Source organism: Carettochelys insculpta, chromosome 7 (assembly GCF_033958435.1).
Source record: "Carettochelys insculpta isolate YL-2023 chromosome 7, ASM3395843v1, whole genome shotgun sequence".
Taxonomy (NCBI): Eukaryota; Metazoa; Chordata; order Testudines; family Carettochelyidae; genus Carettochelys; species Carettochelys insculpta.
Genome location: NC_134143.1, coordinates 60,805,695 through 60,829,291, shown reverse-complemented (window position 1 = coordinate 60,829,291; position 23,597 = coordinate 60,805,695). Strand labels below are relative to the sequence as shown.

At 40.1% G+C, this 23,597-nt stretch overlaps 1 protein-coding gene across 5 annotated transcripts in view; it reads right to left on the bottom strand.

Moving 5' to 3' along the window:
- Positions 1 to 23,597, bottom strand: part of HSPA12A (heat shock protein family A (Hsp70) member 12A) — a 193,871-nt gene that overhangs the window by 62,150 nt on the left and 108,124 nt on the right. For 3 of the 5 annotated variants that reach the window (XM_074999074.1, XM_074999071.1, XM_074999072.1), the window contains one exon: positions 2,928 to 3,013. Coding sequence is in view for 4 of the 5 variants with exons in the window: in XM_074999071.1 (XP_074855172.1) it covers positions 2,928 to 3,013 (86 nt within the window). In the remaining variant the exon portion in view is untranslated. Of the gene's footprint in view, positions 1 to 2,927; positions 3,014 to 5,778; positions 5,859 to 8,581; positions 8,601 to 9,917; positions 9,965 to 23,597 lie in introns of those variants that run through there. The other 2 variants (XM_074999073.1, XM_074999069.1) reach the window with 2 other exon arrangements.

Sequence of the window (23,597 nt, the reverse complement as noted above, 5' to 3'; positions counted from 1 at the left end):
GCACCTTCTCTCTGAAAATCAGGTCTCTTTAAAGTGTCTCCAGTTGAGCACTCAAAATCACTAGTCACTTCAAAAAACGCAGGTTGTGCTTATGCTCCAGTCCCATCAGCTCTATTTACTGGGGCAAACCCATCATTGCAAATACTTACAGGGTATTACACAACTTGAACTGAGAGATTCATAATAAGCATATCAGAATATACACCCTCTTGTACTAATCACCCTTTTGTATACTGGACCACTCTCAGTAACAATTTTATCAGCACTTTATAGCTGTAGAGAGCTGACTGTCAAGGCAACTCTCACAGTAAAGTGAAGTTGCAAGCTACAGGATAATCAACAAAATGTATATAGCAAACGATACTGTACTAAATTGTTCAAAGGGATAGGCTTTGGGAGATTTAGTTCAAATACAGACGCATGGATTCCTTAATTGTGATTTAAACTTTCTACACCATTTGCCTTTTACCCATCATCAAAAGCCAAATTGAATGAGGAACTAGTTATCTCACTGACGCAAAAAGCTTGGAAACATTTGGACTCTTATCAAATATGGTTCTAAATATGGCTGAGTGGGTTGAATTAAAAACAAAACCATTTGAATCACCGTTTTTAATCATGATTTCAATCAACAATCAGAAATCTTTTATTTAATTAATCAACTTTACTCATGTTTTGCATTATTACTTTTTAGTATTTCCCTAAGGGAAGATTGATTCCTACTGACTGATGACTGCTAAAAGATGTTGATATGCAACTAGCAATAGATTTTATGCAAAATACAGTGCTTCTTTTTGTTAAGCAGAAGGAAACACTATATTCATACACATATTTTAATGCAGTAAATAGTGTAATTTATATTAATGCAAATTCTTAACTTTAACACTTTTTATTACATTAGAAAATGGTGAAATACACATTTCTTATTGATTAGATGAGGCTTTTTTACTTGTGATTTAAGTTCTATTTGGGTGGAAATTCAAGTATACTGCACAAAAACAGAATATTATTTAATAATATAAAACTACCTATTTGTGCTGAAAGTATAAGAAAAAAGTTTATCAAAGCACAATTGCATTTAAAACTGACTGATTTGGGAGTATTATCATCAGCTAATGAAATAAACTAATTACTTCTGGTCACAAATTCCTTCAATATTTTAAAACTAGCAGATCTCTCCCTCCTCAAATTAGTTTTTATTCATATACTAGAAGATAAAAACAAGCTTTTTCAATTCCCAGTTGGCTTCTTAGTTTTGAATGAACTAGTCACTGAACTGAACTAGTTGAATGGCAGCAATGAAGGAAATATTCTCTCTCAGCCTGCTGAAGAGGTTATAGTTGTCAAAAAACTGGGTTAGCACTTGAAAAAAACCCTAGTTTCAGATGCTTAGCCTGCAACTTCCACCATTTCTGTATTTTGACTTTCTTCAAAATTTAGCAGCATACATATACTGCTTAATATTAACAGAGAGATAGCTGTGCTAGTTTATATACTATCAAAACAAAAAAGGCAGTCCAGTAGCACTTTAAAGACTAACAAAATAATTTATTAGGTGATAAGCTTTCGTGGGTCGGACCCACTTCTGCAGATCATAGCCATACCAGAACAGACTCAATATTGAAGGCTCAGAGAACCAAAATTAGTGATCAAGGTTGACAAATCAGAAAAATATTATCAAGGTGAGCAAATCAGAGAGAAGAGGGATGGGGTGGGAGTCAAGAATTAGATAAAGCAAAGTATGGAAAAGATCCCCTATAATGAGCTCGAAAATTGCCATCCCGGTTCATACCACATGTTAATGTGTCGAATTTGAATATACAAGAGAGTTCAGCAGCCTCTCTTTCCAAACTGCTGTGAAAATTCCTCTTCAGTAAAACACAGACTTTCAGGTCATTGACAGAATGGCCCACTCCATTAAAGTGCTTAATATTGTTATTTGCATTAACTGAAATGATTTTTAAAATTATAAATTCAGGCCTAAACTAGATCACCAATTTCAAAATTATTTTTCAATTATATTCATTGCAGCGCCTCATTAGCATAATGGCATGCAAGGTGATTCGAAAGTATGGCTTTTCAAATCATGCGCTGCCCGTGGAGATGGGACCTTCCAAAAGGACCCCCCCCCAGTTTTTGAAAGGGCTTTCGAAAACTGCGGGGTCCTTTTGAAAGGTCCTGTCTCCATGGGCAGCGCAATTAGAAAAGACACACTTTCGAATCACTGCGGCCTCCATTATGTTAATAAGGCGCTGCATATTCATTAGCATATTTCAAACGCACGCATTAACATGCCCCTTTAGGAAGGAAGGGGCTCGTGTAGACCCAGCCCTTGAGAATAGGATAGATTCAAAATGTCACCAATAAGGAATTATTTAGGAAGATACAGCTCAAAGAGAAACTACTGCAGAAGGTTATACAATGCACATTACAGCTATTCGGGCATATTTGCAGAATGAATGAAGAACAAAAAATCAAGAGCTAGTCTGCAGAAACTAAGCCACACTGCACCGGACAGGGAAAGATGGAAAGAAATAGTGAGAGAGGCATCAGGCACCAATGGTCTATGAGCCCATGGTTGATGATGATGCATAGAAGAGATTGTTCTGTAGAGTGTTAGTAGACTGACTTATGCAGATGGGTGTTACCTTCCTCTACATCTATCTTTATATATTTTGGATGGAATTCTAGCTCTCTTGGAGTTGATGGGAGAACTACCATTAACTTCAATTGGGCCAGGATATTATTCTTTACCTCTTCTGATTGAACTAGTGGAATAGCTCCTTTAACTTTCTGCATTTCGGCTGTGAGTTCTGTAACTGATGCCTGGGAGACTGAGGGGGCAGGAGTCCTGAATTCTTATAGTTGGGACAGACAGTAGAAAAGAACGTTGATATACCATACAAAATATACCCTATATTTCTTACCGCAATATGGGATGGAGACAATGGTGTTATTCCTGGGTCTCCTAAACTTTTAGCCGGGGATGAGTAAGCAGATGTGGAAACCGCATCTGAAAGAAAATACAAAGAAAAAACTCTTTGGCAACTACACCACACAAAAATGTCCATGCAGCAGAATAAGTAGGTTAGTATTAGAGTCATTTGCTTTCTCTATTAGTGCATATTTTGTCTATTGTGACACTCCTACCATTAAGCAACCATAAAGAAGGTAAATTCTGTAAAACAGGCTCCCTTATGCTATTTTGGTTTTATAAACTATCATAAATATTGCTGGTTCTTCTAAAGATTTTAGTTGACGTGTTCCAAGACAGGTGCGGCTGTAGGACAGTTGTTTTATTACTTAAATTTTCTGATGAATCCATACATACATCCAAATCCAACAAGTAATCTGGTATAGCAAGCCTTAAACTCAACAGTTGCTTCTAGTATCTCCACTGACACCACAGCTTACAAAAGTTGTGATTTGTGTTTTGAAAGGTTATTTGAGCTCCCACATTGAGTACCTTCCCATATCACACATCCTTTTTGAAGGTTTCTGAACATTATTCAGAAGCCCTGGCACATACAAACAGCTGGGACAATGTACACTTCCGCTAACAGTTTATGGTTCAAATTTGAGAATTCCTCTAAACTCAGAAAATTAACACAACATATAAAATCAAAAAAGGCTAATTTTAATAGTAATAGAGCAGTTTAAATCAATTTGACAATTCTGCAAGAGCAAATTGCAATTACCCTGTCATGAACATTTATTATTAAGTACTCTCAATGCTCAATTTGTTCTCTTTAATACACTTCACAGTGAAACATATGGTACAACTTTTAGCAGTGCTGCAGTAACGCTCTTGGCTGGCAGGCAGGAAAACACAATTAATGAATAAAAGAATTCTTCAGTTTTGCATACATTTAAAATCTTACTTAAAAAAGCAGAATATCAAATGTTTTGCATAAATACTGAAATATACTATTTTTAAAAAAATCATTACATAGTCTTACTTCACTTCCGAGCTAAAAATGTACAATGCTGGTGCACTTGTGACAGAGAACTAAAGAGGGTAAAGGCCAAATTTCCACTTTTGGATTAGGACACTACTAGGCTATGTTTACAACAGTCTGGAAGATCGATCTGCTCAGGGGTCAATCTTCCAGGGTTCAGTTTTGCATGTCTACTAGGGATGCATGAAATTGACCTCTCAGGGGTTAAAGTTGACCACTGCACTCCTCACAAGATGAGAGGAGAAAGGGGGGTTGACGGAGACAATCTCCTGTTGAACTTGTTCAATAGGGATGGCCAAGTAAGCTGAGCAGATAGGTTGATTCTAGCTATGCAACTCCTGTAGCTAGAATTGCATATCTGCACTTGACCTACTTTGCCTAGTGTAGACGTTGTTTTAGGCTGGATAAAATACATGTACATTAGATGTTTGTATCAGACACCACTTCATCTGCGTAAACTCCTCCTGGTTCCAAAATATGAGCATCTTGCAATACACACTTGTATGTTTGTGTTAGACCTGAAAGGGGCATATCCTGGCACAAGAAGGAAGGAATTAGAAGAACATTAGGAGAACACCTACATTCCTCTTAAGGACTTTTGATAGTTCAAAGGGAATTGGCTCAGTCTTGAAGTCAACAAGGGAGAGTCTTACCCTGATATGAATGTTCTTTTAGGATGCTGACTTTATATGAAACAACTTATTGTTCTCAGTTAGCCTGTGTGTGCTTAACATTTCTATGTGCTGCTACCTCTTACTCTTCCTCATTTTTATTGCGCTATATTATGTGCATATGCTCAATCGCAGACTCTTACTAGCCGCGTCTACACGTGCACGCTACTTCAAAGTAGCGGCACCAACTTCAAAATAGAGCCCGTCACGGCTACACGTGTTGGGCGCTATTTCGAAGTTAACTTCGACGTTAGGCAGTGAGACATCGAAGTCGCTAACCCCATGAGGGGATGGGAATAGCGCCCTACTTCAACATTCAACGTCGAAGTAGGGAACGTGTAGACGATCCGCGTCCCGCAACATCGAAATAACAGGGTCCTCCATGGTGGCCATCAGCTGAGGGGTTGAGAGACGCTCTCTCTCTTAGCCCAGGGCTTCTGGCTGCTGCTGCTGCAGCTGGGGATAAATGCTGCATGCACAGGGTCTGCAACTAGTTGTCGGCTCAGTGTATCTTGTGCTGTTTAGTGCAAGTGTGTCTGGGAGGGCCCTTTAAGGGAGTGGCTTGCTGTTGAGTCCGCCCTGTGACCCTGTCTGCAGCTGTTCCTGGCACCCTCATTTCGATGTGTGCTACTTTGGCGTGTAGACGTTCCCTCGCAGCGCCTATTTCGATGTGGTGCTGCCCAACGTCGACGTTGCCAGCCCTGGAGAATGTGTAGACGCTATTCATTGAAATAGCTTATTTCGATGTAGCGTGCACATGTAGACGTAGCCACTGTGTGTGTCTTGGAAGGGTATTGGTAATGGTATGTGAAACAAAGAAAATCTTATGTGAGAGTATACAACTTCCATTGTTTCCCAGAGAGCAATTGATAAGTAACCTTTTGATGCATTCACCATGGGGCAAATTCATCCTTGATGTAAATCCATTCAAATCAATGTAGTTATAGTAGGATTTAATTTGGTTCAGCAAGCATAAAAACAGCATAAAAACAGGGTTACACACACAGATACCACGTATTAGCCAATAAATAAAAAATGCTGAGCTGAGAATAGGAGGCTGCAATAGATTACAGTAGAAAATGTGGACTATAAAAAGAAATTGGCGTATATTGCTTTCACTTATCAAAATGTTCAAAATAACTGCTCACGAGTCTCAGTCATGGAGTGCTCTTTAGAATGTCTTTGTCATGACCTGATGTACAGAAGTGCCAAGCAACAACAACTCCAGCTGAAGTAAAAGAGAACAGAAAATGCTCAGGACTTCTGAAAAACCAGGCCCTTGGTCATTTTCAACCTGTCAAAAGAAACCCACTTCTGTATCTGAGCATGTTTACAAACAAAAACAGATGGGCAAATATCAGATTCAATTCCCCAATGATGACCACACTGATTCATTCCATGAGCACCCAGTGTCTGCACATACCTGAATAAATAAAGGAAATGATGCAGAGGTGGAAACAGTATCCAAAAATTTACTTGAGAAGAAGTACAGCTGCTTTCACTTCTGGATATCTAAGTACAATCTAAATGTGATGGGGGTGGTGTGTATGTGGGTTTGTACTTTTACTCAAGTAGTTTTCCAGAGGGACCCCGGTAACTTGTACTTAAGTACATTCCTCCCAAAGCAGCTGTACTTTTATTTAAGTAACTTTTTGGACACTTTTTCCACCTCTGGAAATGAGCCCTGAGCTTTACTGGACCAAGAGAGGGAGAGAATTCCAGAGCATGGAACCAACTTACAGGATTCTGCTCTAACACAGCAAACTGAACTTTTAATCAAAATTTACGATTTATTGTGTAAGGACAGCACAAAAAGCCATTCTAATGGCGCTGCAGACAACAATTTCATTATGCCACTTATACACAGACCAAACAATTTGGTGGCATTTCCAAATATTAGTAACAAGTAATTTGCTAGGATGAGGAAAACTTTAACATCTGAGTTATGGCACAATGAAGTGGCCAGTGCCAGAGTAGCCAAGTGAATGAATGTAGTTTATGATACTTGGGAGCCAGAAAAGGTGTTTACAGAAAGAGGCTGGGGGAATCCAGCCTCTCACACTCCATTCATCTTTGGATTAATCGTGTTTTCATTAAAGGGAGGAAACGAATCGTTAACCAGTGAATGTTTAATTATAAGTAGGAACTATACAGTACAAGATTTCATCTAGTAAAAGGACTCCTGAAATGTTTTAAAATATACTGTGGCATGCATATTTTATTTTTATAATTTTCACCTCATGCTGTCCTTTTGGGGAAAACAGTGTGACAGAACTTTGCAAGTCTGATCCCCAATAGCAGAAAACATAGTGAAAACTTAGGAAAGTTCCACAGTTTGGGAATGTGTTTTGCAGCCACAGAACCCCAACTGTGAATTCTTGCAAAGAAATGGGGAGCAGGAAGAGGAGTTGGTTAAGATGAGTTACAGGCTACACAGTTAGGCTCCAATAAAAGATGAAGCCAGAACTGGAAATGTGGGATGTCTTCTCCATTACTGGACAGTGTGATGAAATACAGAACAGTCTTTTTAAACAGGGGATATTTATTAAAGAAAATGTTATACTACCGAGGGGGTAGGCAATAAGCCGCCTGTAGGACAGATGTGGTTTGCCAGGATTAGCCCCTAGAAGGCTGTCAGATGCTTTGTTTACCTAGGCCAGGTCAATGCTTCCTGTAGCTCCCACTGGCTGGGAAGTGCAAACCAAGGACAATAGTCTTTGGTATCTGTTAGTCTATAAGGTGCCACAGGACTTCTTGTTCTCCAAGATACAGACTAATGCGGCTACCTCTCTGATGCTGGACTTGATCAATGTTTCCCGACCAGGGGTACTAGTACCCCTGTGGCTACACCAAGGTCTTCAAAGAAGGTACATCAATTCATCTAGATATTTCCATAGTTTGAAAACAAGCTACATACAAAAACACTAGTAAAGGCAGTACAATCTAAAAGTTCATTCAAACATTGACTTTTTTCTATTACTTTATATGCCTTATGCTGAAATGTAAGTACAATATTTCTATTCACTTCATTAATTTGATAATATGATGGCAGAATGTCAGCAAGTTTTCAGTAGTAATCTTTTGCGATATTTTTGCAAGTTGTTTGCAACTTGGTGATATGCAAAACAAATCCCACTCCTGAAAAAGGTACAGTAATCTGGAAAGGTTTAAAGATACTTGTTTCAAGACCTCAGATTACCGTGGGACCAAATTTCTCAACCATTGGTACACATACTCTTAGGAAGACAAAAGGCAGTCAAGTAGCACTTTAAAGACTAGCAAAGACTCCCAGGAAAGCTCACCTAATAAACCATTTTGCTAGTCTTTAAAGTGCTACTTGACTGCTTTTTGTTTTGATAGTGTATAGACTAGCATGGCTTCCTCTTTGTTAACACTCTTAGGAGTATATGACAGAAGTCTGAGGTTACTTATGTTTTTTGGAGAAGGGGTACTTCATCAAAACAGTTGAGAAACACCAAACTACACTGATCTTTGGTCTGAGGCTGTGCAGCCATTGTTAAGTTCTTATGACTAGTGCCTCTTAAACTACGTTATTCTGTGAACAATTCACAGGCGTGCTGTGAGCACCTGACACTTTTTTGATATCGTACACTGAGAGTATATATCTTCTGCTATTAAAACCAGATACAATGTTACTTCTTCTTTGTCATGATACTTGATTAAATTACTTCATTTTGTTGTTGCTGTACATGTTACTGTTTGGGGTTTTGTTTTGTTTTGTATTTTTGGTCTGACAACAATTTTTTTCAGAAAATTTTCATAGGTGTTCCACATTAAAAGTATTGTTTCATATTCCGTGGCCTCAAAAAGGTTAAGAAACGCTGCTTATAACCATATGCTTTATCAATCTACATAGCACACAGACATCAAGTGGTTGAATGATATATGGTAAACAAATATTTTATCACTGACATCTTGTAAATTGTTTACCTAAGGCAGTTGCAAGAGTCTGGTCGGAGGTCTACATTGAAATCCGGAATACTACAACTCCCTGAAACAAATTATTAACATTTAAAATAAAAAATAATTCGATTAAATTGGTGCATCCTTCTTGGATGAACTTTTTAAATTCAGTTACAGGGTGGCTGAAATCAGTTTATCTTTAGCTGTGTTAACCTCTCTCAAAAGGAGTGAAGAACATCAACACAAGTAACTTACATTAATTTAACTAAATCTATTTAGCAACTGATTTGATTATATTAGTGCAATTTCTGAGAGTTTCCAGAAACATCAAAATGTGATTCTGTTAAAGGATTTGGAAGCCAGAATTCCTGGACTGAATCTTTACTGTATACCAGCTTCATTAACTCTACTACATTTGCACATCTATTTCTTACTGTAAATTTCCAAATTTTGTACCACACTGCTTCAAAATCTAGGTACAATTCAACAAGCTCATAGAATGTGAACTTTTTTTTTTCCTAAATAAAGAGAAGCTACATAGAAATAACCACTCATGGTGGCTGAGACTATCAACAGGTACAGCAGCTATTGCTAACAAACTTTGGGAGGGATACTAAATCTCATGCTACATAGTTTAAAATAAAACTTAGAACTATTAGGTATTAGGAGGAGTCCTAACGCTGAGGACAGACTACCTAGATAAGTGGTGCTCTCAACATGACAAAAAAAGACTATTTCTCCCGTGCACTGAGATAATTTTTTATTCTATCATTAATGGTTACGTTGGGGGCAAAAGGAAGCAATTTAAGGATATGCTGCAAGCATATGTGAAAAAGTGCAGCATCAGTGTCGACACTTGAGAGAACCTTGCCCAGGACCATCCCCAATGAAGAGGAGTAATCCATGAGGTGGTAGTGCAATTTGTGAGGTCTCACTGCAACACAGATGAGGAGAGGTAGAGAAGGAGAAAAGAATGGTAAAAACTACCCTGTGCCCCTCCAACAGCTACCAACACTTGTGTCTGGGATAAGACCTACAGCTCCAGAGTCAGGCTGGTCAATCGTCAATGGACTCACAAATAGGAAGGTGACATGAAGATGTCCCACTCGTTAGCAAGTGACCACCAAGAGAGGATGTACCTTGAGAACCTCAGCTGACCACAACAGTGATAGCAAAACATACAGGTCAGTTATCAAATAAAACCAATACCTTAATCTCCACCTGAAAAGCACAGGCAGCCAAGGTCTATCACAGAGTATTAGTGCTGTGTGTCCCCTGAGCAATAAACCACTAGATAAGTAGGGCACTATTCTGCATAAATATCATCAACTTTCAAACTTGATTTAAAGCATGGGTGTCCAACCTTTTGGCTTGCCTGGGCCGCATTGAGTGAAGAGGAATTGTCTTGGCCTGCATATAAAATATATAACGTAGTTAATGTATATAAATCACACAATAATGTTAACAGTTTACGATCTCGTGGGGCCACATTACTAGCTGTCCAGGGCCACAGGTTGGACATGCCTGATTTAAAGTGTCAAAGGACTGCTTGTCATTTGTGAAGTTACAGGCTAACCTTGGTATACCACTGAGACTTTTTTCCAATACAGTTGTTTACTCTTGAGGTGACCAAGGTACAGATGAAAATTGGAAGGTCCACCTCTGAAAAAAGCCCTCACATTCTCCTGGCTAGGTAACGATGAAACACGAAGGGAGAGGTGGTCACTGATGCAGCTTGATCCCGAACCACTGATGGCTTTAGAATTGAGGCAGTCCAAGCCCTCTGCCAAGCCAGTGGAGGGATACGTACATGATGGAAGTGTATCCATGGCAGCTCAGCTCACTGAGATGAACAGCCACATTCTACACAAGCTGATGCCCCTGAAGTGCTTCCCTGTTCAGTCATAAAACACAGCAGATTCTGAGAATGTGACCTGAAAGTGACCAACACATGGATCATTACAATCAGAGCTTCATCTGTGAGTCAGAGGAAGACTTTCCTACCAAGTTACACACAGGAGGAGGCTTTTCCCATGACTAATACCTGACTATCTAGGTTCAATGGGGAGTTGAATATGGCTCTCAGGCTTTGACTTCTCTGACAAAGGGCATGACAGACGGGAAGAATAGCTTGATGTTCCCCCTTTTGCATCACACCATTTTGATCCAGTTGTTCTTCTAGGAGCTGATCTCTTGTAGGCATTCTGATATCCCTGTGATAGTACTAACTGCATCTGAGGGAAGTGAAATACACAACATGGTGCATGGTCTCCGTACACCTCCTGTAGATTTTGGCATGGGGAACAGGTATAATCCCTGTAGGATTCTAAAGGTGAGACAGTTCTGAAATGAGAATGGTCTCTCACTGTCTGGGACCAGTTGGAGAGGACAGACTGGAGTAATTTCAGTGCTAGGCCAGCTACTCCAGCTGTATCATGCAGATGAGTCAATATATTGATTGGATGGTCAGTAGCACCTTGTGGAGTTAAAAGTGGCAGAGGTTAAGCTGTACTAATATGACTCTTCTGACTACAAGCTGCATCATTTGTTAACATTTGATTAGAAAACAGCAGGTATATTCACAGACTCATTGTCTCTCAAACTATAAAAATTAAATCAGAAGAAAAAATATGGCACTGAGAGGAAATGACCAACACTAAGAAGTTGAGAATTAACCATCCTCTTGCACCTGACTTCTACAGTGTCTTCATTAACTCCCTAGGTATTGTGCTTGCCTTAAGAAAAGCCCTGTTGAAATACAAAAGGGCTGTAAAGGAATTAGTCTAATAGTCGAAAGAACATAACAGAAAATATTCTGTCTACTAACTTTTTAATCATTCTATAGCATTTGACAATGGTAATTTTCTAGACAGTAGGGTTTTGATTAAACTATACAAATAGCTCAAAGAAAAAATAAAATATATAAATAAAATGCTAGAGAAAAGCTATAACTATATTATTCTATATGACTCTTTATAAAGGAGATTTTAGGGGACCCATAACTGTATTGTCTCTCTCTGCCATCTGTCAATCTCTTGGGCCATGGCTAGAATAGCAAGTTCTTCTGAAATATTTTTTGAAAGAAGGGCCTCTTTTGAAAAGTCCAGCAGAGTGTCTACATACAAAACACATTCTTTCGAAATCAAATTGCAAGATTGCGGTACTCCTTTCGAAAGCGCTCTTCCACTCCCATTTCAGGAAGAGCGCCTTCTTTCCAAAGCTTCTTTCAAAAGAAAACATATGTAAATGCTCCATGGGCCCTTTTTTCCAAAGAATGGTCTTCATGGCGCCTGATTTTTCGATCCTTGACCTGTTGTTTTGAAAGACCGGGAGCTGCATGGACACTCTCTTTCAAAAGAGCAGATCACTCTTTTGATCTGCTTGTTGTGTGTGGATACACTCTTTTCAAAGAAGTTCTTTTGGAAGAGATCTTCCGGAAGGACTTCTTTCAAAAGATCGCTGTGTTCCATAAGTGAAATTCTTAATAGATGACTATCATTTCATTATGATGGAATTTGATTTATCTCAATCTGTGACGTCATCAGGGATTTTCTCCTATATGATTCAAGGCAGCAAGCTTGACCTGCTGCTCACAAACAGGGAGCTGGGTGAAAACGTGGGCTGCAGTGATCATGAGATGGTAGATTTCAGGATTCTGACAAATGGAAGCAAGGTGAACAGTAAAATACAGACCCTTGATTTCAGAAGGCCAGACTTCGACTCCCTGAGAGACTGGGTGGGCAGGATCCCCTGGAAAGCTAATATGAAGGGGAAAGGAGTTCAGGAGAATTGGCGGTATTTTAAAGAGGTCTTATGGAAGGCAGAGGAACAAATCATCCTGATGTGCAGTTAGAAAAGCAAATATGGTAGGCAACCAGCTTAGCTTACAAGTGAAATCCTTGGTGAGCTTAAACTCAGAAAGGATGCATATAAGAAGTGGAACTTGGACAGATGAGTAAGGAGGAGGAGTATACATATATAGCTGGAGAATGCCAGGGGGTAATCAGGAAAGTGAATGCACAATTGGAACTACACTTAGCAAGGAATGTGAAGAGCAATAAGAAGGGGTTCTACAGGTACGTTAACAATTAGAGGGTTATCAGGGACGGTGTAGGACCAGTACTGTTCAACATCTTTATTAATGACCTGGATGAGGGGATGGATTGCACCCTCAGCAAATTTGCAGATGACACCAAGGTAGGGGGTCAGGAAGATAAATTGGAGGGTAGGGATAGGGTCCAGAGTGACCTAGACAAACTGGAGGATTAGGCCAAAAAATGTGATGAGGTTCAACAAGGACAAGTGCAGAGTCCTGCACTTGGGACAGAAGAATCCCAAGCACAGTTACAGGCTGGGGACCGACTGGCTAAGTAGCAGTGCAGCAGAAAAGGACCTGGGGATTACAGTGAGTACGAGGCTGGATATGAGTCAACAGTGTGCCCTTGAAGCCAAGAAGGCTAATGGCATATTGGGGTGCATTAGGAGAAGCATTTCCAGCAGATCTAGAGATGCTATTATTCCCCTCTACTCGGCTCTGGTGAGGCCTCATCTGGAGTATTGTGTCCAGTTCTGGACCCCGCAGTATACAAAGGATGTGGACACGTTGGAGAGGGGTCAGTGGAGGGCAACGAAAATTATTAGGAGTCTGGAGCACATGACCTATGAGGACAGGCTGAAAGATTTGGGTTTATTTAGTTTGCAGAAGAGAAGACTGAGGGGCGATTGATAGCAGTCTTCAACTTTCTGAAAAGGGGCTCTAAAGAGGATTGGAGAGAGACTGTTCTCAGTGGTGACAGATGACAGAACAAGGAATAATGGCCTGAAGTAACAAAGGGAGAGGTGTAGGTTGGATATTAGGAAAAACTATTTCACGAAGGATGGTGAAGGACTGGAATGAGCTACCAAGAGAGATGGTGGAATCTCCATCCCTACAGGTTTTAAGTCCAAGCTGGACATAGTCATAGCTGGAATGATTTAGATGGGGTTGATCCTGCTTTAGGACAAGTTCCTGAGGTCCCTTCCAGCCCTAGAATTCTATGATTCTGTGAAATGCCATAAGAAAAATAATTGATAACTTACACTCATAAGTAATAACAGTGATTCTAATGCTAGGTATAAATTCTTTTAACCAAATGCACAGGTACATTCCTCCTATATTAGATTCAATTGCTTCCTATTTTCTCCTTTTATCTCTCTCTCTTTAAAAAAAAAAAACATGAGGCACCAATGGCAGATTTTCTGCTTCACATATCAAAGAAATTGCCCATTGCAAGAGCAAAGTGGCATGCCACAACAATGCATTCAATCTCAGCAGGAGGGTCCCCACAATCTCAAATTTAGATAATAGATAAGCAGAAGTTTTTGCAAGTGCATAAAGGCTTCTAAATCAGAATTTCACCACACGGAAGCAGCAGCTCAGCTTGTGGGGGATGCTGTGAGGTAGGAAAATGTCAGGGCTGTCCCAAGGGTTTTTAGTGCCATAGGTGAACCATGACTTTTGTGCCCCCCTCCCACATTCAATGTTGAGAAAAACTGAGAAGCCTAGAATGAAATTTTACCTTTATTTACTTGACAGTCCAAAGGAAAAAATGTAAAAATAAAAATATATATTGATTTTTTCCTACTTTTCCTTAATCCTACCACAATTATACTGGACAGTATAGGGTAAGCCTCCCAGTAGCAGACACGTTCAAGCAGTGGTGTCCAATAAGAGTTCAAAGAAACCCACGCTTGTGGTTGTCCTCCTTCCCTATTCACCACAGCCCTGCTGTCCCTACTCTCAATAAATGCTCTCCCCTCCCCCACAGCCAGACACTCCCAGCCCTGCTCCTAAATACATGCCCTCCCCCACAGCCAGGCTCCACCAGCCCCCATTCTAATTTAATGCCGGTGACTCAACAGAGCCACCGCTGGATCCACTGCTGAAGCTGCTGCCAGAGCCTCAGCTGACGCCACTGCCAGGGCTGAAGCTGCCACTGGGGCTGCACTGAAGCTGTAGCTGAAGACACAGCCAGGGCCAAAGCCAGGGCTGCTGCTGAAGCGGCGGCTGAGTCTGCCACCGGGGCCACCACCAAGGCTGCGGCCACGGCTGTTGCTGAGGCGACCACCGCTGTCACCGCTGGGGCTGCCACCAAAGTCACCATGCATTTCCCCCACCAAGTGGTGGGGCATATGCAGAGTGGGCAGATGGCACTCCACCCATGTGGCTCTCAGGAGGAGCTGCCTTCAAAGGCACCAGGAGCTGCATGCAGTGCCAGAGCCTTTTTTGCCAAATGTGGTGTCCTGTTTGCCAAGTGGCAAATGCCGAGCATGTTGGACACCGTGGCTTTAAAGTTTTAACTATTTTGAGTTGTGCACAATGTTCGTGGTCAGCACTATAAACGGTTGCATTTCAGGTTGCAACTGTCTTCCTTCCAAAGAAACTGACTTTTGAGAAGCTATGGAAGTCTTTATTCCTTGATACTAAATAAAGTCTCTTCTTGAGCAGTAACTCTTTTGCAGTGGGCTATGAATTTGTGTAAACATTTAGATCTTCGTTTTTCATGCTTTTGCAAATTGGGCAATAAGTTGTTTGAGATAAAGGTTTGAAGTTATTTCATGTCCTATTGAGATGGTGGCCAGTCCAACAAATCTCTCTTTCAGCACTGAAGAACGAAAGTGTTTCTTTATCGATTTTATCTTTGAAAAGTTACATTTCTCACTAGCAACAGAAACTAGAAGAGGTTTATTTTTATCTGCCATGGTGTTAATTTTCTGAAAAATGTTATGCAACTGTTTCAACAAATTATCAAAATTGAGAACAATGATAGTAAAGTACACCGCTATTTACATTAAAATAAAAGATAAATGAATCAAAATGATTCGTAAGAATGATTAAATGTGGTGTAAACAGTGTATAGAAAGAGAAAAATTATGGTTTTGCAATGCCATGAAACAGAGCATGGAGCTCTCTACCTGTTGAAACCTTCCCTGGTGAATTACTGTACATGCGATGACATCATAGTAACATAAATCAGTTAATTTTTAATTTATTTGAACATTTGAACTTTCAGTTAAAATTATTAAAAAATTACATAGGGCGCCAGAATTTCTTTTATTACCACACATTATTAAAATCAGAAAAAACGTATATGCTTAGTGGCATTTGTTAACATTAGCAGTCCAGTGTTTGAACATCAGGGGATTTACTAATACTTTAACAATAATAATCTACAATAAATGCACAATCTTAATCTTATAAGTACTTGTGATTCTCCTTTTACAATCTTGTGAAAACCTCTTACCAAATTTTTCAAGTCCAACACAATATAAATTCTTCGTGGGCACAGCATCTTCAGGATCACAGCTCATAACACATTAGGACAGCTGTTCTGGGCTGCTGACCAGTTTTCACTAAGCAGTGAGCAACACAGACTCAATTGTATGACTGGTCAACACTGGGTTATTGAGAATGACTGCACTGTTAACCCTGCCCCAAGACTGCAAACCCAAGTGGTGCTCTTTTTAAGCTATGCCGTAACATATTTTAACTGTATTTACATACACAGATGTGCGCCACAAGATGAAATAAATAATATAACTCAACTTCTGACACGGAAATGATGCACTGCTTTACTAGTCCAATATTTCGTTTATAAGAGACATTTTTAAATAGAGAAAAAAAATCCCTTCCTTCTAATTTGGTGCTCCGTAAAGCCTAGTGCCCTAAGTGACTGCCTAGTTCACCTATATGGTCAGGACAGTCCTGCACCATGTACTGCAATCAGAACAGGTTCAGGAGCATCATAAAGTGTGCCTTATGTCACCAATTTACAAAGATCTAAAGAAACAAGTTAAAAACATAAACAAATGTTGCATTTTTCTTAAGTACTGACAGAATCCCAAGATTTCCATCAGATCAATAGCATGGAGTTGTTCATGGTCTTACTATGGTCCTTTTGGAAATATGTTTCATAAAGAAAGGTTGGGGCTATCGGAGCAGCATGCTCTTCCAGAACTTGATCTCTGAGGACCTCTGTCTACAGAGCCTAGTACTGACATCACTGAGGCTGAAGGACTAGGAACTTAACACTGATTTGAACTGTCATAGCACGAAGAACTGGTCTTGTGTTGTTATGACACAGTCCCTCTAAATGAAATCTTGCTTAATATCTAAATGTTTATTATGCTGATGGATTCCAGAATGGGAACCTTAAAGCCATCTAGAAGCACTATTGCTCTGCTAAGACAGCCACACATATCAAATACCAGCTATGGAGATATACTCTATCTCATAGAACTGGAAGGAACCTTGAGAGGTCATCAAGTTCAGTCCCCTACACTCACAGCAGGACGCATCATTATCCCTAGCAGGTTTTTATTATAATCTATTTGCCCCAGATCCCTATACGGCCCCCCTCAAGGACTGAGCTCATAATCTTGGGTTTAGCCGGCCAATGCTCAAACAACTTTACTTATTTACTTGTGCCCATAATACAACAACTAGAGTACACCAAATGAAAATAATGGGTAGCACGTTTAAAACTAATAAAAGAAAGTTCTTTTTCACTCAGCGCATAGTTAACCTGTGGAACTCCTTGCCACAGGAGACTGTGAAGGCTAGGACTGTAACAGAATTTAAGAAAGAGATAGATAAATTCATGGAGGTTAGGTCCATAAAAGGCTACTAGCCAAGGGTAGGAATGGTGTCCCGGGCCTCTGATTGTCACAGGCTGGAGATGGATGACAGCAGACAGATTGCTTGATCATTATCTTCAGTCCAACCCCTCTGGGGCACCTGGCACTGGCCACTGTCGGCAGATGGGATACTGGGCTGGAGGGACCTTTCGTCTGACCCAGTATGGCCGTTCTTATGTTAACTGAGCTATCCCTCCCCACCATCCACTCTCACATCCACTTACACTCACTTCTGAACTAATAAAATGATCAATGCTGCAGCTTTCACTTTTGCATTTCTAAAATTTTATTTACGTGACTAAGAAGCATATACAGGATTGTATTTATGTAGTAAAATACTATACCTTCCTTAATAGTTCGCTATTATTACAGATTACTAGGTACAATATAAAAAAAATTGCAATATGCTATACTATATTAAATCAATTGCTAAAATTGTTACGCTTTTGCTTAAGGAGACACTATCTGGGAATATACCCTTCAGATTTTTCTATTTAACATGCTGTTACCATACTACAGAATGAGCATCATTACAATGCCTATGTCATGTCTAGAGATTTTATTTAATTGACTGAAATCCCTTTAAACACTCATCCCTCTCTATACGAGTACAATTGGTTCCCAACTTTCTGCTTGTAGGTGAAAACTCATAAGAGGGACACTAAATTACCATTAAAATACATGTAAAAGTCTCTGATTGCTTCCTAGTGCTCCTAACTTCGCGAAGGAGTGGGCAGCAGGTGGCGCTGCTTTTGAAAAGTAAGTGAACCTTAGGTTGGGGAGGGTTAAAGGATGGGAGCAGTTTGGGGCCATGAGCAGGAGGGAGGGTTAGTCTGGTGGAGGGTTGGGTTGGTGGGGAACAGGTGTGGGGGTTCAGGCTGCTGCAGTTTGGGACCGTGGAGGTGGGTCAGGCTGCGGGGCTGCAGGGTGTTCAGGCTGCTGTGTTATGGGACCACAGGGCTGATCAGGCTGCCACAGTTTGGGGCTGGCGGGGTGTCAGGCTGCCATGGTATGGGGCTATGGGGCTGGCAGGGGTGTCTGGCTGCCATGGTATGAGGCCACGGGGCTGACGGGGGGTCTGGCAGTGGGGCTGGTTAGGCTGCCATGGTTTGGAGCCATGTGACTGGTGGGGGGTGGGGGGGGTCAGGCTGCAGGGCCAGCAGGGGGGTCAGGCTGCCATGGTTTGGGACCGTGGGGCTGGCAGGAGGATCAGATTATGGGAAGTTGGAGCCACAGGGAGGGGGCTAGGCTCGTATTAGCGTGGGGGAGTTCATTCATCAAGTGAACTAAGGGAGATATATGTGTCCCTCATTTAAGCAAGTAGTTGTAAATAAAGTACTCCTTTAACAAGGGATGAGTGCATTCACCAATATGATATGCAAAGCATGTCTATCAAATGTTAATATTAAAAAATGGAGAGGTGTGCTAGTTTTGTTGCAGGTGCTTTGTCTGAGTACTGAATACAAGGTAATTAAAGATCCCATAAGTATCCATCTGCACATGTAATAAATATGTTAATTTTTCCATTCTGAACCACCCATATTTTAAGCCACTCCTCTATTAGTTGGGCTATTTTTTTTTTCAACAACAGGCTACCAACAGCCAAGCAGCTATTAGCAAGAAATAATTCTTCTTTCTCTGTTATGAGACCATTCAGCTACGGAGTCCTACAAGTCTTACCATTAGATCATTTGGTAAGTACCCTACAATATGTAACCTCTCTCTCACTGGTCACTCGATAACAAGCAGGACATCTTCATGTCACTCTTCTATTTGTGAGTCCACTGATGGCTGATCAGCCCGATTCTGGAGCCACAGATCTTATCACAGAAGGGGCAGGTGTTGGTAGCTGTTGGAGGGGTGTGGGGCAATTCTGACGCTGTTTCCTCCTCCTCCTCCTCTCCCCATCTGCCCTGTAGCAGGACCTCTCAGATTGCACCACCCCCTCATAGATTACCATTCTCCGCTGGGGACAGTCTTGGGCAAGGTTCTCCCAAGCGTTGACACTAATGTTGCATTTCTTCACGTGTGACTTCAGCATGTCCTTATATTGCTTCTGCTGTCCCACAACACTCCTCTGTCCTTCCTCCAACTCGGAAAACAGAATCTGTTTTGGGAGGTGCTGATCAGACATCTCAACCACATGACCAGTCCCACAAAACTGACGAAAGGTAACGGCTTCAATGCTTGTCCTGTTCAATTCTTCCAGGACGCTAGTGTTCGTGCACCTATCCTCCCAAGAGTTATTTAGGATTCTCCTGATGCAGCGTTGATGATATTGTCCAAATGCCTTCAAATGACATTTGTATACTGTCCAGGTTTCACATATGTACAGTAGTGTTGGAACAACCACTGCATGGAAAGTACTCTCAAATAACTAGAAACTTCCACCATTTACGCATAAAAGCTGTTTTTTCACCACAGTTTCTTCTACATTTTTCCCCATTCAATCTCTCTACATTTTTAACCTGACTGCTGTGAAGTAGTATCAAAAGAAGAATCCTGAAGACATTTTCTTTTATTGTGCTATAGATTGACATTGCTGGTACCCTTTTCCAGCTCAAACCCCATTCCTCTGAGACAATCTTCCCTGGTCCTTTTACTAGAGTGTCATATATGAACATTTTTGTTAGGAGAGTTGTATGCAAAGATTTATATAAATTAGTTATTATTTTTGTTTACAAATTGATGAGACGCCATACCTTCTATTAAAGTTAATTTGTTTTATACAGAATACTGTCTAGAAATGTGAGATACATACAGCCTAACTTGAAACACTGGTAGCAGGGGAAAGAGAACCAGTTACAGTTAGTTTTCTTCTCTAAAAAAGTTAGAAAAGTTCCTCCACTGAACAGCTTTCTAACCAGGTGTACGCCACATGTGTTTAATCTTTGAAGCTCTTGGGTTCACAATTTGGTTTAAGATCTGGATTATCTGCAAGTTATCATTCGTGAGGAAAAATAATTGAACTCTACTTCAGCCAAAAATACATAAAGTAGTCTTTGCTAAAGAAGGTATAAAGATTTCTTGGTGGCATGAGTTTTTTATTAATCTATGTTAGCCTAGCAATATTGACATTGCTGCAATTTTCTTGCTCAATAAAGGCCTAGTGTTTGGCTGGGTTAAAGCACACCAATGTGTTACTGCTTTAAGTTGGCTGGCTTGACATTACAACAGAGTATTCAGAAAAGCTAGTTTACCCTGTTAAAAGGTTCATATAAAGTATCTGCACTAACTCTTGTGTTTTTTCTTCTCTTATTCCATATAAGTGTTAACAATGTCCTCTATACCCTCGCTAGGGTTCATCTGGGATAAACACAGAAAGATTTACAAACTGCTATTATTATTACAATTGCCTAAGAACCTAGAGGTCTCATTATGAGAGGCTCTTTACAAACATATGAGAGATCACCCTTGTGCTGAAAAATTTACAAACTAGATTTCATGAATTTTAAAACCTGAAGGAATCATTATGATCATCTCATCTAACTTCTTCATAACTCAGACCACAGAATTTGACCCAGTAGCTCCTGCATGAAACCTGCAACTTCTAGCTGAGCTAGAGTAATTTTTTAAAACAGACATCCTATCTTATTCAAAGACTTCAGGCAATGGAGCTAAACCATTTCAACAAATAATAGACATATAAAAAGACAAAGCAGATAAAAAGCAAAAGCAGAAACAGAAGCCCAGAGAATTCAAATTACTTGCACAAGATCAAAAAGCAGGTCAGTGAAAGTGCCAGGAACAGGACCTAGGTAATGCCAAACTTCCAAGTCCTATGTTCAGTTCCCTAGACCACATGACCTCATCGTAAGTGAGTCTAAAGTGTAATTCAAAACCCTTTAGACTCATTTTAACATTCACAAGAATTTAACTGAAAGGAAAGTTTGGTGGTCTGTATTGTTCACATTGTCAGTGATGTTTGCACAACAAGAAATGCATGGCTGTTCGGGAAGTAACACAGCTGGCAAAAACTGTACTGGGGCAAACAGTGCACTAAGTTACACTGAAGTAAAATATTGCTGGGATATCACCTCCCCTTAAGTACAAAACTGAAAAACAAAATGTCAAAGCTGCCAAAAGTGTCACAACAACCTGGCAAAATACACAGTCTGGAGGCCTTTAGTGCCAACACAAAAAAGCTTTCAAAGGAAAAAAAGGAAACACAAAAACAGACATACAAAAATTAAAACTACTTAGTTCAGAATAGTTCAATATAAAAATGGAAAAAGACCTATTTCTGCATCAAAAATAAACACCTTCTGTTCTCAGTGGAGTCAACAAGAGTGTTGCTATTAACTCCACTGAAAGTAAGATAAGGTACTTTAAACATCAGTTGGTTTACTAGCTTATTTCTTGAAGAGAATTAATAACTAACCTTTACTTCCAAGTCTGTTTCTGTTACTTTTTTCATAATAACCAATCAGCCAGAATGCTGCAATGTAGTCTCACTGATAGCATTTAGAGCACAGCAATAATTTGTTACAGGCAAAGATATCTGCACTGCTAAAGTTGAAGCTACGGTTGAAATTTTTCTCACTAGCACTAATGTCTTTTTCGGCTTCTTACAGCTATTCTGCTTCAGGTCATTCTTCTGAGTCAACCAGAGAGCTGTATCTGTGCTCCTTAGTCAAGTACTCTCGAGATCTTCTCAGTTTTACACTGTCATTACCAAAAAGAACTCTGGATTAATACAGTCTAATTTATTTATTATGGGTGATGATAACTAACTTGATCAGAATTCAAGTGGGCCACTGGGTTTGTGTTGTTCTTCTGCTCAGTGATGAACTACAAACTCTTCAAGATCTTGTATTCTTGAAGGAACAGCAAATTCAATCAAGTTATACCATGGAGGCTGGATGAAAAAGTACTTTTTTTGTGTTCCTCTTTTGCCTTCTCCTATGCACACCTGTTGTCATACTGTATCCTATACCCAGCACCAGTTCCGCACAACAAACAACCTCCTCTTCCCCTAGAAAACTCCATCTTCAAACTCACTTCCATCTGGCATCACCACATTAATAATGTTCCCTCAGACATGACATTTACCCATATCTTCAAAAAGAATACACAACCACCTCTTTCCTCCCCTTAAATAGAAAACAGAAACAATCTATGTTCTGTGTAAAACTATCATCACCTAAGTGCAGTTTCCTGGTGTCTAAGTCACCTCATTCCATCTCTCATGATATCATCCAAGTGGCTTACACTGAAAGCTTCTCAAGACAAAGACTTAAATTTTGTCCATGTCTAAAAAGTGCCATGAAACCCTGGACTGCCTGATAAATAGATGCATTGTTACTGTAGCCATGCTGGTCCAATGATACTGACACTCAAGGTGGAGGAGGTTATATAAGATTTTGAGTTCCACAGAGCTTTTCCTGACCTGAGGCGTTACATATTAAGCAAGACTCTTTAGAGAGATTAGGTACAGAAAATAGATCTAATGTGAATAGACAGGAATCTACTTGGAATGTATTGTTTACTATCTGTTACTGGTCAGTTACTTACTCACCATTGTTCAGATTCATGCAAAAATTCCTACTCAAAAAATCCACAGAAACATTCCTTTTTCATTCTTCACTAAACAAGATTGAGTTTTGTTTCTTTAAATGTCCATTATAGTATTAGGAAATATTTTCCTTATCACAGTATTTAGGAATCCCAAGGATGCTCACGAATACAGATTAATATGGACAAGTCTGACTGTAAAAAGAAAAAAATAAACAACAGATGGTCACATGTTAACGAGTGCTCTCAGTAGAGCTCTTGACATTCTACAAAGCTACAAGTCCCACATTTGCTCACAGATGGGGAAATAAGGGAACGTCAGCAGTTGCAGAACTACGAGGATAGTGTCAAATTTCAAAATATATTAGTAAAGCCAACAGTGAGTCTGTAGACTAGGATTAGGGGGTTAGTATCTGAGACCATGTCTACACTGCCACTCTACTGTGCTAAAAATTTCTCACTCATGGGTCTGAAAAAGCAAGACAGCAGTTTTAAGATACGCAGAAGAATACTCCATGAAACTGCTGTAACTCTTAGGAGTTGCATATTACAGACCAAGTGCTTGTCTTCAGTACCTAACTCAGTGCTGAATCAGTGTTGCTGCAACTCATGCAACAGCGGTGATTCAGTACATCTGCTGAAGGGGTGCTATGTCGACAGGTGCATGCTCTCCTTGCCTATGTCTACACTAGCCAAAAACTTCGAAATGGCCATGCAAAGTTTACTAATGAAGTTTACTAATGAAGCGCTGAAATACATATTCAGCGCCTCATTAACATGCAGGCAGCTGCGGCACTTCCAAATTGATGTGGCTCGCCACCGCGTGGCTCGTTCAGATGGGGCTCCTTTTCGA